General features: G+C 42.1%; 1 protein-coding gene across 1 annotated transcript in view; it reads left to right on the forward strand.

Moving 5' to 3' along the window:
- LOC147890181 (HAD-superfamily hydrolase, subfamily IG, 5'-nucleotidase) overlaps positions 1-14043 on the forward strand; it is a 125829-nt gene that overhangs the window by 98741 nt on the left and 13045 nt on the right. Inside the window, exon 12 of the mRNA XM_087390684.1 lies at positions 3369-3413. Within this exon, the coding sequence (XP_087246810.1) occupies positions 3369-3413 (45 nt within the window). The remainder of the gene's footprint in view (positions 1-3368; positions 3414-14043) is intronic.

Here is a 14043-nt window from a genome sequence, read left to right on the forward strand (position 1 = left end):
ATGACACTTAAAAAGAATTTGGCACCTAATGTCACTATTATCTGGGACACATACTCTACCTGTGTAGAGCAGGTAGCCATCTTCAATGGTATACTTTTTTCACTTGAGTCCTTTATCACCAACCTATGGTGTGCCACCATTTTCATGTGACTCCTCAATGAAAGCTCCTCGATTACTTGGATCCCTCATTATTGCTTTTCATATTTCAAAAACGTGAGGATCAAACTCACATTTTCCTTTCAAGGACTTTTAGCAAATCATTCTAGAATTGAGTAAAACTCAATTCATTAACAATTGGCATTTGGCTTATGGAGTTTGCTACCACATTAAACTTTCCCTTTGATATTACTCTCTTGCATTATTTCAGCCCACCTAGCTTTTCTTCCTTTAAGCTGAAGACGATGACCTAACTCGCGGCACCCCATCCAATCTAACAGCCTCTGCCGTTGAAGAGGGCATGCCAGGGAGGGGGGGATCTCTGTGACCAACCCAAAAGTGGCTCCTATGGATGGTAAGAGTCGATGGTAAACCTAAGGCAGGCCGGGGAATCTGATGAAAAGTGAGGTAACCCTGCTATCTTCCTCTACCGGATCGAAACCCAAAGTGAAGGGTGTCAAAAAGATCCTCCTGGAGCTCAATGCCAAAGGACTAGCCCTGAGTACTGAACTTGCTGACTCTAGAGAATCAAAAACCACCTGGAAGAACCCTCGTCCAAGCAGACGAACATCAGTGAGGTGCCCTATGAGATCTCCAAGTAAAGCCGAAAGCATCCAATCCCTAGCCTCTGTAGCCTTGAAGGGTGGGAACCGTGGATGCGAGCAAAGAGTGAGGTAGCGTACTCATGCTCTAAATCAGTCTTGAGCTATTGAAGCACGTCTTTTGAAAAGATAACCGTTCTTGCGGCCGGTGGAAGCGGTCGAGGATTGGCTAAATGGGAGCCTATTCGTCAATCAAGGTGGAAGGGCCGACGCAAACACGAAGAAGCTGAGTCCATCCAAAAACTTGCTACCGGGAAGAGAGAATCTCTCTCTTTTTCTTAGAGGGGGATGAAGAGGGTGCTGAAGAGGGTGGAGGGGGGGCAGGCAAGGGAGGGGCAGGGTAGGAAAGGAGGCGAGTGGGAGTGGAGGAGGGAGGAGTTGAAGCCGGGGGAGGGGATGAGGAAGGGGCGGAGGAAGGGAGGGAGAGGTGGGGGGAAGTGGCAGGGCAAAGGAAGGGAATCGGGGTAGGGAGGGAGCGGGAGTAGGAGCAGCCGAGGGTAAGGAGGAAGGGGCAGCCGAGGGGTAGGGAGAGGCAAGGAAGGGGAAACGGGGGTAGGGAGGGAGGGGCGGGTAGGGGGAGCAGAGGGTAGGGAGGGAGGGGCAATGGCAAGATCTGCTACAGGTGTGGACATTGTTGGTGTAGCTGTAGATCCCATTGTAGATCTTGTTGCTGGTGCTGCGGCAACAGGTGGAGTAGAGCTACTGGTGGCTGGATCGTGCAATGGTCTAGGTGTAGACCCATCGACATACTCCCATTTGTCTTGAAGTACAAGAATGGTTTCCATTTGGTATTTTCATGTGTCGTAATTAGAGTTGTCTAACTTAGTAGATGCCTCCAAATTGAGGTTGCTAGTCGTGGACATGGTGCAAGAAATGTACTCAAAAGTGTCTGTGAAATCACTTTCTGAATCGACTGCAAAACACTGACTGTATCAAGTGAAATCTGAACTATCGGTGAAGATAGAATTGCAATATATAATCCAATCTATTATAAGGCTTGTGGCAAATGATGCCGGTAATAGCCAAGAAGCTTTACAAGGCTTGAAACGATGTGCACAATGCCGGAAAATAGCCAAATAGGCTTTACAATGATGGCATGTGTGTGTGAAATCAAATCATGTGCAATTTGCCCACTGATCAGTCAGTCAATGCCTTTGAACACTCTGAAGTCTGCGCACTGAACTGTGGAACGTCAAGTTTCAGGTAATGTGATGATGTGAAACCTATCCATTGCCATGTGGCTCAATATAGCTCCAACCAGTCATGTTGGAAGGGAGAGAAAGGTCATAAGATCTTGTGGTACCACCGTTTGCATATCCTGTGCTGGTCTGATTTGCTGCATCCCTAACAGTTCCATATAAAGTGATGTCGTCCTCAATCAAACTGTCCTCTCAAATTTTACAGAGGCTCCCCTTGTCCATCTATTGATCTCTGTTTCTAGGTCATGGAAGCTGACTCTAAATCTGCAAATAGCACGTCTCTTGTCCATGGAGACATTGTCCTTGAAGTATTGTTGGTCATTGTATGTTAACATGGGGTTGATCTCTTTCTTGTAAAACTCCATTTTCCCCTTACATCCTCTCCACAAAGTTTCCACCACTTTTTGTTGCACGAATTCCCTCATGGCCCCTTTCTTCTCAAGTAAATCTTGGCAATACCCCACCTTTCCAGCCAATTATGTGCCCCTTTGAACCATAATTTTTCTGTTGTGGGCTTCCATCACTTTGTAAGGGATTCTATTGCTGTCCATTTTTTTTCAGTTTGACCATATAGGAGATTTAAGAGACATTTTGCTTCACCCTCAAGAGGTATCATTCTGGTTTCTGCCAAAATCATGGGATAGGGACTTTGCACTCTTACCCCTAGCTCTTCTATTAGGAACCTTTTCTGAATTCTCTCTATTATTTTTCACATTTCTTTTGCTAGATTTGTGCCTCATGCTTGACATCCATACAAGATTGCCAGCTGCACTAGAGTTTGAAAAAGGAATTTCCACACATTTCAATTCCAGATATTTGATTTCCTGCATTTGAACAAATCTTTAGGCCTCCAAGTATCCTCTTTCTACATAGATACTTGGTAAGATTTCACCACTTCTAGCTTGCTTCCATCAAACAAAATAGAATCAGACTTATCTTTCTTCCGAATGATCAATCACCTTGGTCTTGTCAATATTTGCAATCATACCTGTGTTTATTCAGGTGCTTCTGAATCTCAGCTGCATTTTTGGCAAAAAGGACCTCATCATCCGCACAGATAGCAATAAAACCGCATATCCTGCAATGTGGACGCCATGTTCACCCTTTTGTCTCATACATTTCTCTAGTTCATCTAGGAAGAGTCCACAGAGAGAGAGAGAGAGAGAGAGAGAGAGATTTTTAAACATCTGTGGAAGGACAACAAGGCCTATGAGACCAAATCAACAGCTAGACCAAGTGTGCAGTTCAGTGACCATCTATTTCTTGGGATTTTTGCTGCAGTATGTGCTCATGATTCGTAAGTCAAGTCCTATAACTGTGGAATATAATCACTTCTGTAAAAAGTAGTTCACAAAGGGTTTTCTTGCTTACGAATACAACACAGTAATAGTCATTTTGTGATGTGTTCTAGAGAGAAATCCGGACACAGAACGAGGACAAATATCGTTTTCAACAGGTATCTTTCCTAACAGGATTCTGCTACTGACATCTATGGAACATTCTTAGGTTCAAAAATCTCATGTTCTGTTGCATAATCAAAGCAGTACACATCCTGAAGCTCTTTTATTTTCATATATTATTCTAGTGATCTCTTGGAGATTGGAAAATATATGTAAATTTGTGTTATTAAAGGGAACTTGTAGAGGATAAAGTGCGGTAACAGCTTAGAGCAATCCAGACTCAACTGGGAAAAAGTTATGATGGCTTACTGCTTAACAAGGGATCAGAAAGTAGCAGTCAAAGTTGCGAAGCGCTTTCTAAAATTTCAAGTCTTTTCTTGTTCAATGTTACTCTGGGTTCAATGTTACTCAACCAGTTGTCAAGTCCATGGTGAAAATGCCAATTTGTAACTCTTCTTTTTTTCTCTTTTTCTTTCTCATTATGTAGCCCACATGCGATAGCAAAAGAAAAAGAAAGGAAGGTACCCTCAGTGACATGCCATGTTTAGGTTTCGAGCTGAATTGTATCCAAACAGCCTGTTCCCCGAGTCTTGCTATTGACTAAAACGTGTTCATATCGACCAAAAATTAACATACTTGTTTGCATTGATTGCAGTTTCAAGGCAATGGTCAAAAGTAAGTCTAAAAGAGAGAACTTCTAGCTCTGCCAGCTGAACTATGTAGCCTTCTATATCAGCTGCCCCTGCCCTTCTATTCAAGGTGGACATGAGATCTGCTTATCAACTGGTAGCCAAGTAACTAGATAGGGCTTTCCTTCAATTTACCCCACATATAAATGGAAAATTATCAGATCAAATTGGACAAAACGGAACAGTCCTTGGGTTCAACTTGTTTACCGTACAAGGCTCTAAAGTCATTTATAGAGCCATAAGAGACTTACCTTTCAGTTCTTCTCTCTTTTTTATTTTTTTCCCCTAGGGAGAAAGAGGAGAAGTCAAAATCAGCAAAGGTTAACCATTATATCATGATCCATCCATGTGATTTGACAATCCAATAGATAGAAATATCCTATCGTATGACGTATGAATATGTAGTGACATGTGAACCAGCAAAAGTTCTAGTTGATAGAGTGATGAATCTAGAGTTTCTATGATGATAAACATGAATCTTATTTTATTTTATTTTTTTAATAAAACAACACCCCAGAGAAAAAAACTTTCTATTAGAAAACTTTAAAATATAGATAAGTAATCCATGGGATGCTTGACAAATCAGAATGGACAGCTGGCTGCTATGCAGCCAGCTTCACAGTATCCTAGTAGCAAAATGAAAAATATTGGGATTAACGATCAACTACCACATCCACGGAAGCAAGGTTGAAGGAGGGAGAGAGAGACCCAGCAAAAACCACAGCTCCTTTTGTATAGATTCACAGAAAGCCTGTACATCTTGATTCCTCCTCCCTCCCGGTTACATGAAAATCCCCCGAATGGAAAGTCCATACACTCAAACTCTCATAGACCCTTCAATCTTTCAAAGATCTTAAAAAACTTTCAGTACAGCCACAGCTACAATGGGTCCTCATGGCCTCACCTCTAGGAGGCCCCCAGTATCTTCTATATACACTGGACCAGACTTGGGGTTGGATCTGATTTGACATGATGATGGTGATGATGATGTAGATGTTTTTTGATGTTAGTATTGTGTAGTACTAGTACATTCTCTGACTATGCGACTTTTCTTTAGCATATGGCATGGGTGATGATGCTCGTTTTGGAAGCTCCACCCTTTCAGCTTGTTGTATAAGCTTTCTTATAGTCTTATAGACCCATCGGTCTTTTGAAGACTTTAATCAACTCTCTCTCTCTCTCTCTCACTCTCACTCTCACACACACACTTTTTTTTTTGGGTGAAATCTTTGATTGATTATACTATATGAGTAGCAACTTCAAAACAAGGTGCTACAATTACATCAACTGAAAATTTCAATATATGCCAAAAAGACGTCATGATCTATGCAACGGCAGGTCTGCAAGCAATCAAAGAAAGATTGCTGCAGAGAACGCTTAAAAAAGACAAACAGAGAGAAAGTAGGATCACCAAAGACTTTACAATTCCTATATGTCCATAAAGTCCATAGTACCCAGTAGCGAACCCAAACGAAGAAAAGATGAAACTCCGGTCTGGATGGATGAAACCCAAATAGCCATAAGAACTTCCCAAATGAAACAGATGGGAATCTCGCTTGCAAGTGCTGTCGAAGCAGATAAAAAAACTCACGAGAGCACGGACAATGCCAAAACAGTGAGGCATAGTCTCCGAAGAAGCAGAACATCTGTGGCAAAGTGCAGGAGCAATGTGTCGATGAGCTAATAGCTGTCCAGATGGAAACACTCCCAAAAGAAATCGCCAAAAGAAGACATGTTGTCGAAGCGGTACTTTATAGGCCCAAAGTTGCTGTAATCTTTTCCTCCACCACTTGGCTGGGCGATGCATTCGCCAAACAGAATCACCTCTCTCTGAAACCCAAGGTTGAGGCAAAAGGATTTTATATAATGCAGGTATAGTAATCTGAGATAGGCTCAAAGGACAAGAAGAGGACCGTGGAGAAGTCAAAGTCCAATCTTCCAGCCGGTCCTGGAGTTCCAAAGGAGGAATCGGAACAAAAGGCGAAAGCATAGAAGTAATTTGTTGCCACAAAGGACTAAAATGAGAGCCCAATCCATATGTAGTGGCTGCTAGAGAAAAGGGGAGCACAGTACTAGCATCATCTTTAACATCAGCAACCGAGGTGATGCCTTTAAACGAGACAAAGTAGGAACGTCGAGGTTCCTGTAAAGTCAAGGGAGGTTGAAAGGCTTTCGACCAGTGAATGCTTTCAACTCTCAAAGAATTCCCAAGCAAAGATTGCCGTCCATTCCATTCCAGATGAGAAAGAACATGCTTCCAGTCAAGAAGCAAGCGGGAGACAAAAGAGCAGCTAGGCAAAGTGCTATTAGTGCAGCCAAAAAAGAAATCCCATTGATCGAGTTGCCAATGACCAAAAGCAGAAATATTGATATGAGTGACCAGAGTCCTAATCATAAGAACCCAAGGCTGATCACCTTGCAGAAATTGTAGCAACATTTTCCCCCTGTGGGCAAGAATATGCACATGAATATCCATGATGTTCAATCCACCATGCATCTTGGGAGAACAAATGTGATGCATCGAAAGCAGCCTGAGACTTTTTTTGCCATGTTTGGATCGCCAGAAGCTTTCCATAAAGACATACATGAAAGATGTAAGATCTGCCTTAGAGAACATGATCAATGGCAAGTAAAATTGAATATATGCCACAAGGATGGACTGCACTATTCGAAGACGAACGTGCAAAGGCCAGGTTGCCAAATTCCAATACTCAAGCTTTTTCTGAAGCTTAGCTAAAACCCAATCAGTTTGTTGTCAGCGAGTGAGTTCCCACCCCAAAGGGTAACCAAGATGACGAACAAATTGAGTGGGTGGAATGATATCCCCGGGCCATAATAGACTATGTCAGTCTTTGGAATGCAAAGGGAGTAGCTTAGACTTCTGAAAACTAACATGAAGACCAGCTGCCAAACCATAACAGAGAGGGCCTGCATCAAGGCACCAAGATCATGTGGCGTATTCTTCGGGGTAAAGAAAGAATCATCAACATAAGCTTGAGCAACCATGCTGCGATTAGCATCCAATTCCAAGCCATGAAGTGATCCTATAGCCACAAGATGATTAATATATTGCAGCATAGGATGAGTAGCAATGGCATACAGTAAAGCACTGAGAGGACATCCTTGGCGGACTGAACAACAAAGAGTCCACTCATCAGAGATATCCCCAAAAAGAATGCAAGCCACATTGCTATCTTTGTAAAGCCAGTAAATAACCTGCTGCATTTTTTGTCCAAACCCCAAAGCTTGCATAGTTTGTGAGATGAAATCCCATTGAACTGTGTCAAAGTCTTTTGCAATATCTACCTGCAAGAGTAGAACATCCTCCTGTGTGTATTTGGCATATTTAATCCCAATATAAGCATGTAGAAACACGTGGGATAGAATAGATGCATCTTGGAAGAGGAGTGAGAGCACAAGATGTAACAAAAAATGTTGTTCTCTATTGATTGTGAGAGAGGTGACTCTCTCTTATAGAAATGGGGAGAAGGTGGCCTAGATCAAAGGCACCTTCCCTACATCAGTGGCAATCAGTCCCTACATCAGTGGGACTGGCCTAAATCAAAGGAATCTCCCATGTGGGGGCCTTTGGCTTACATCATCACTTAGGTCACACACTAGACACATCATAGCACTAGATGTGCCTTTACAACACACACACACATACACATGTGACTCCCCTAGATGCACACATGCACCATAGAGCAAGCCCTTGATCACATTTATCCCAACATACCCCCCCTCAAGGGTTTGCCTCTTGCAATGTCAAGGATACATCTAGTCTCATAGTTTCTCATGCCATCTCATGGTGGTCAAGGATAAATCTATGGCTAGGATCTCATGCTAGCAAGGGTTCCCAAGGGTGAAGGTTTACAAAAATGGGATAGACCCCCCCAAATGGTTAGCTCTCTTGCATGTACAAGGATTAATCATAGGCCTTTGTGTGGACCTAGTTTCTCATGTCTGCAAGAGGTACCATGGGATCAAACACACATCACATGGCCTACATCATATGGTGACCAGAGGTGATTTACAAAAAACAAAACATATGACATTCTTTTTGGAGTACTACTCCAGGCAGAGAACCTCAAAATTTGACCAAGTGATGATAAACAAAAATTCAAAAGACAAAGTGCTGAAAAAGCATAGTCTTTATCTTCAAAGTTTGATTCTTTATTTGCTGATGGAGTTCTTCCTTCGGCCAGGTTTGCTTTGTTGTTGAAGTAGCCCTTCTTCACAAGAAATGCTTCATTCTCTTTGGAGTTGTTCTTCATGAAATAACACATTCCCTTTTCCAATTGTAGCCAAAGGAACTTAATAAGCAAGATATATTTGAAGCATTTCCCTTGTGCACCAAATATTGTGTGAAGATGATCCCAAGCTTCATGTGAAGTTTCAAAGCCATCAATGTGGTGAATGTATGAGTCACTTAATCCCAAAGCAATGATAGCAAGAGCCTTCTTGTCTTTGATCAACCAATTAGCTTCTTCTTTTGTAGGCTTCTTTTCCTTTCCATTCACAACATTCCATATCCCCTTTTTCATAAGCACAAACTTAGCTTTTGTTTGCCAAGTATGGAAACTAGTTCCATCAAACTTCTCTACTTGCTCGGGCTTAGTCATGTTTACAATTCAAGTACTCATCAATCATGGTCAAAGAGAATCACATAGTCATCATTCTAAATGCGAAGTATAAGGACACTCATGAGCTCCACGACTGAGTTCTACTACTCAAGTACAAGCAAAACAATGAAAATTTGCAGTAAATAATAGAAGCCCCAAACTTATGGTGATTGCTCAACACCCTTTGACCAAAATATGAAGAATTCTGTCAGCAGAGACCAAGGTAGATTGGAGGCCACAATTTGCATGGCTCGTAGCTCTATTCAAGGGGATTTTTATGCAGAAATAACACTAGTATACCAGACTAGGGCTACCAGCAAGAAGAGGCACAATGTTGCGCCAGATCGTCATATAGAAGCTTAGCAAAATCGACTGGTCTTTTGTCTGTTTCTCCTGAAATGCTTAACCAAACGAGCTCAAACTACATCAGCAGCTTGCTTGTAGTGTCGCCCAACTCGTGCTCGGAGGAATTTGGAAATGAGTGACCACAGGATCTCAGTGCATCATACAATTCCCTTTCAATGAAGGGATGTTCAAGTTCCAAAGCCTGAGCATCAGACAGAATTGGATGAACATGCTGCAAAAGAAGCTGACGTGCAGACACGACCTGAGGAGAAAGAGTATCCACATGCCCAAAATGAGTGGAGAAGTGCTGCACACAAATCAGCAAGCTTTGAACGAGATGTTGACCAAGAACCATCAGGCATTCGGATCCGACAGATATTGGCAGCTTGTCTTTTGTAGTGTAAGCTCTTAAAAAATTGCTTGGAAGAGCAGCCTTTATCCAAAAAAGCCCGTTGTTTGGATCGGGTTTCCCATTTAGCAAGCTTTCTGCGATCATTGGATTGAAGAGAGAATTGAGCCTGACATAAGAGCATGCTTTTGTCTGAAGACAAAGGGCGAAGATGAGCAAGCTCAGTCCAAACTCTGACAAGTAAATTTGGCATGTGCTACAGTCTCCCTTGTGGCTTGCATATAGGATTTGCCGTAATCCCGAATAACTGCTTGCATCCGAGCAACAAAAGCCTGCCAGAACCAATGTGTATCTGACGAGAGTAGCATCAGAGACCAAGGCCTTAAAGTCAGCATGCTCCATATAACTATTATTAATTAGCAAAAGCCTTTGGCAAGGCAATCTGTCAGTGGGAAATTCATGTAAGGAAAGCCTCAGCCAAAGAGGAGCATGATCCGAATGTGTGAAAGCATGATCAACCCAAATTTAACAAGTAAAGGCATCACAATGCTGTGGATGAACCTGATACCATCTGTCCAAGCGTGCCCGATAAGAAGATTGAGCATTATGCTGAAAGATATAGCCCGGAAGCATGGGCTATAATTCCTTCCAGAGATCAACCAAGCGCAATTAAAGCCAAAAATCAGACCATGCCTATGTTTCAGAAGCCAACATATGAGTGTGGCTTGAGGTGTTGTCACCTGATTGAGGGGCATTATTAAAGTCACCACAAATGAAGGCATGTTGTCGCCATGAATAGCTATGCATGGCAGCCTAGATCAAAGCTCTATCATGAGAAGATTATTGAACAAGGCATTGAACAATAATCCATCTACCATGGTGATCATTGAGAGCCACAATAGGTTGAAGGTCGTGCTTTACCAAAAAAGCCACACCAGAAAAGGAGTGCTCTCTAGCATAGAAGATATCATAACCAGCAAAATGGTCTATCTGACCAACATACATATGCTGATTATGCTCTTGCAAAGCAACTATATCAGGCTGCAATTGCCTGATATACATCTAGACCAGTTTCCATTTGCGACCATCACACATTCCGTGTACATTGAGAGTAACACACTTCAGATGATCAAGCATATTTACAGCTACGGGACAGGTATGTACAGCAACTAACGGGCTGTCTACGTCTGCATTTCCACCTCAATGTCCGGGCCTCTGCCTTGGGATGAAGCATCAACTTGAGGAGAGGAGAAAAGTGCAGCAACTTGTTCTTTAGGAAACAAGGTCCGATTTGCAATCACAGCAGCCCAGGTCAAGCCAACACCAGAGTTTTAAGCAGGTGTTTTCCCATGAGAGGATGCACCACTCCAAGTCCGAGAAGGCAAAGGTCGCTTGGGGGAGATCACTTTACGAGGAGTTTGCCATCCATCAGTAAAAAAATTTTCCCCCTTTCCCTGAGGTGGATAGGACAAAGGCACAGAAAAAGAAACATCACCATTTGAGACAGCCGGGGCTTTGCCTTTGTCTTGAACAAACAAAAACTGTTTGACCCCTTTGTTTTTTACCACAGAAGAGGCATTTGCATTCTTATTCAAAGGCTGAACCATTTCAGCTTGCACTGGCATCCGTAGAGCTCGGGAAGGGCATTGTGAAGCCATGTGCCCAAATTGCTTGCATTCAAAGCAAGCACCTGCAAACAGCCCCCACTTGAGCTTGTAAAAGGCACTCCCCATGGAAACATTATTCACAGTAACCGAATATGAAGTTGGAGTGGGATGATCTGTATCCCACATACCACCTTACCGAGGGAAGCTGCAATTTTAGATAGAAGAGAAGACGAGCATTGAGAAAAATCCACAACTTCTACCCAAATAGGGCAACGATGCTGAATCAATGCCTGATAATCCCGGGTGGGAGACCAGGGCAGGACATGGACCATCTACTGGCCATAGAAGAGAGAAGAGTGCTCTAGCAAAACCTAACGGTGCTCCTCATCAGCCATGATGATCTCAAAAAAACCCCTCGTTGCATAAAGAACTTTTTTGACATAAGCACCACCCAGGGTTTGAGTCAACCAATTCCCAACATCTTCTGCAGTAGGCATCTGTCCTAGGAAGAAAATTATAATGGCATGCTTTGCATACTCCTTAACTAGATCAAAGATATCATCCACTTCCACCATAATGCCAGTGGTGGGAAGTGGATCTTTTCAACCTTTGCGGGTGTCTTCAAACCCTTCATGCATAACCTCATAAACAAGTTGAGCCTCAGTAGATTCATGAAGGGAATCATCTGAATCCATCACCTTTTTTTGTTTCTTGTTGGGAACCGACTTGTCTTTATTAAAGTTTTTCTCATAGGAATAATCCGCCATTCGAGACAAGAAAAGGCTTGGAAGTAGCAAAGCTTTACAAGGAGGAAAGCACAGCAGGTACAACAGCAGCAGAATCTGTACAAACAACAGTGCGGACGAATGTGTATGAAAATCTGATTGTATGTATTTTCAAATAGTACGTATTTTTTTACTGTACGGACAAAACTGTATGGAATTTCTGACTATAAGGACCAAAAAAATGTACGGATTTTTCTGACTGTACGGACAGAATTATACGTAATTATTGAGTGTGCGGACAAAATTGTACATACAAAATTGTACGGATTTTTCCCGACTATACTAACAAAACTGTACGAGATTTTTCAACTGTACGGACAAAGCTATACGCACTGTTCGGAAAATTTTGTACTTCTTCTTCTTTTTTTTTTTTGGATTGTACAGACAAAATCATACGGATTTTTGACAATACGATTTATTTTTTTTTTTTTTTAAGATTTTCTGACAGAGCGTATGGACACAAAACGGGCGTCAAACAAAACCTCAAGGGCATCAAACTGAGGGAGAAACAAGCAATTGCAGCGTGAGAGCACGAGGGCTCGGGATCTCTCTCTTACACCGAAAAATTGAAATCACACACACACACTTTTTTTTTGTGTGGAATCTTTGAGTCATTATAGTACAAAAAAAAGCTATCCTAGAAAGGGAGAGTTATAATACATCAAGAGAAAATCTCACTGTAGGACAAATATACATCATGATCAAAGACACGAGATTGCAAGCGATCAAAAAGCGATTGCTGCAAGAGTGTCCGAAGAAAGAGAAATTGGGAAAAACAGGATCACCAAAGACCCTATGATTGCGATCCTTCCAGAGAGTATAGAGTGCCCAGTACCAAACCCAAACAAAAAAGAAATCAAACTCTTGTCTAGGTGGATGTACACCTAAAAGCTAAAAGAACTTGCCAAAAGCAATCCAACAAAACCGAGCTCTCAAAATCTGCCCAAGGAAGTCCAAGAAAGCACAAGAGGAAGGACAATGCCAAAAGAGATGAGGCACAGTCTCTCTGGGAGTCAGATATCTGCTAGACCATCACACACACACTTTTTTTTTTTTTGTGGGAAGAAATCTTTTATTGCTGTAAAATAATTACATTCATAGTTACTTCAAAAGTGGAGTAACTACTACTCAATTGAAAATCTCAGTATAAGCTGTATATACATCCTAATCAATCAAATGAGTCTGAATGCAATCATAGAATGATTGCTGCAGAGATCGTTTGAAAAAAACAAAAGATGAAAATAGGGGATCACCAAAGACTCTATGATTTCTGTCATCCATAGAGTCCACAGTGCCTAGTAGCGTACCCGTACAAAAAATAGGTCAAAACCTTGTCTAGCTGGATGAAAACGAAACAACCAGAAAAACCTGCCAAAAGTAACAGTAGGAAATCTCGCTCGAAGCCTCTGTCGGATGAGAGCGATGAAATCACAAGTGTGTGGACAGTGCCAGAAGATGTGAAGCACAGATTCAGCATAGTGTAGACATCTGTGGCAAACAGCCGGAGCAATATATCTATGTGCGAGTAACTGGCCAGATGGAAAAATGCCAAGTAGGACTCGCCAAAGGAAAAGCTATTGCCGAAGAGGGACTTTATAATGCCAAAGGAGACGCGATCGCTTTCTCCACCACTTTAGTGGGCGATCCATATGCCAAACAGAATTTGCTCTGTCAGAAATCCAAGGTGGAAATAATAACACTTTATACAGAGATGACACTGTGATATGTGAGAGCTTCAAAGGACAAGCTGAAGAGGAAGAAGAATGTAAAATCCAATCCTCAAGCCTATTCTGAAGTTCCAAACGAGGTACCGGCAAGAACGGTTGAAGCATTGCTGAAATCCGATGCCATAAAGGACGATAATGAGCTCCCAAACTGTATTTGCTAGCAGCCATAGAAAAGGATAAAAGAGTGCCATCATCCTGAAGTACATCCACCACAGAAGAAATGCCTTTGAAAGAGAGAAAATAAGAACGTCAAGGTTCTTGTATGGTCAAAGAAGGGTGGAATACTTTAGACCAATAAATATTCTCAGCCCTCAAAGAATTTCCCGACAAAGAAGCCCGGCCATTCCATTCCAAGTGGAATAAAATATGTTTCCAATCAAGAAGCAGATGAGAGACAAAAGGGCAGCCTCTGATCTTGCCTTGGATAGAGCCAAATAGGAAATCCCACTGGGTAGGCTACCAATGCCCAAAAGCAGAAGTATCAATATGTAATAAAAGAGAGTGGATCATGAAAGCCCAAGGCTGATCTCCTTGCATAAACTGCAACATCATTTTCCCTCTG

The sequence above is a fragment of the Dipteris shenzhenensis genome, chromosome 19 (assembly GCF_047967505.1).
Source record: "Dipteris shenzhenensis isolate YYH24624 ecotype China chromosome 19, Dip_SZ_1.0, whole genome shotgun sequence".
Taxonomy (NCBI): Eukaryota; Viridiplantae; Streptophyta; class Polypodiopsida; order Gleicheniales; family Dipteridaceae; genus Dipteris; species Dipteris shenzhenensis.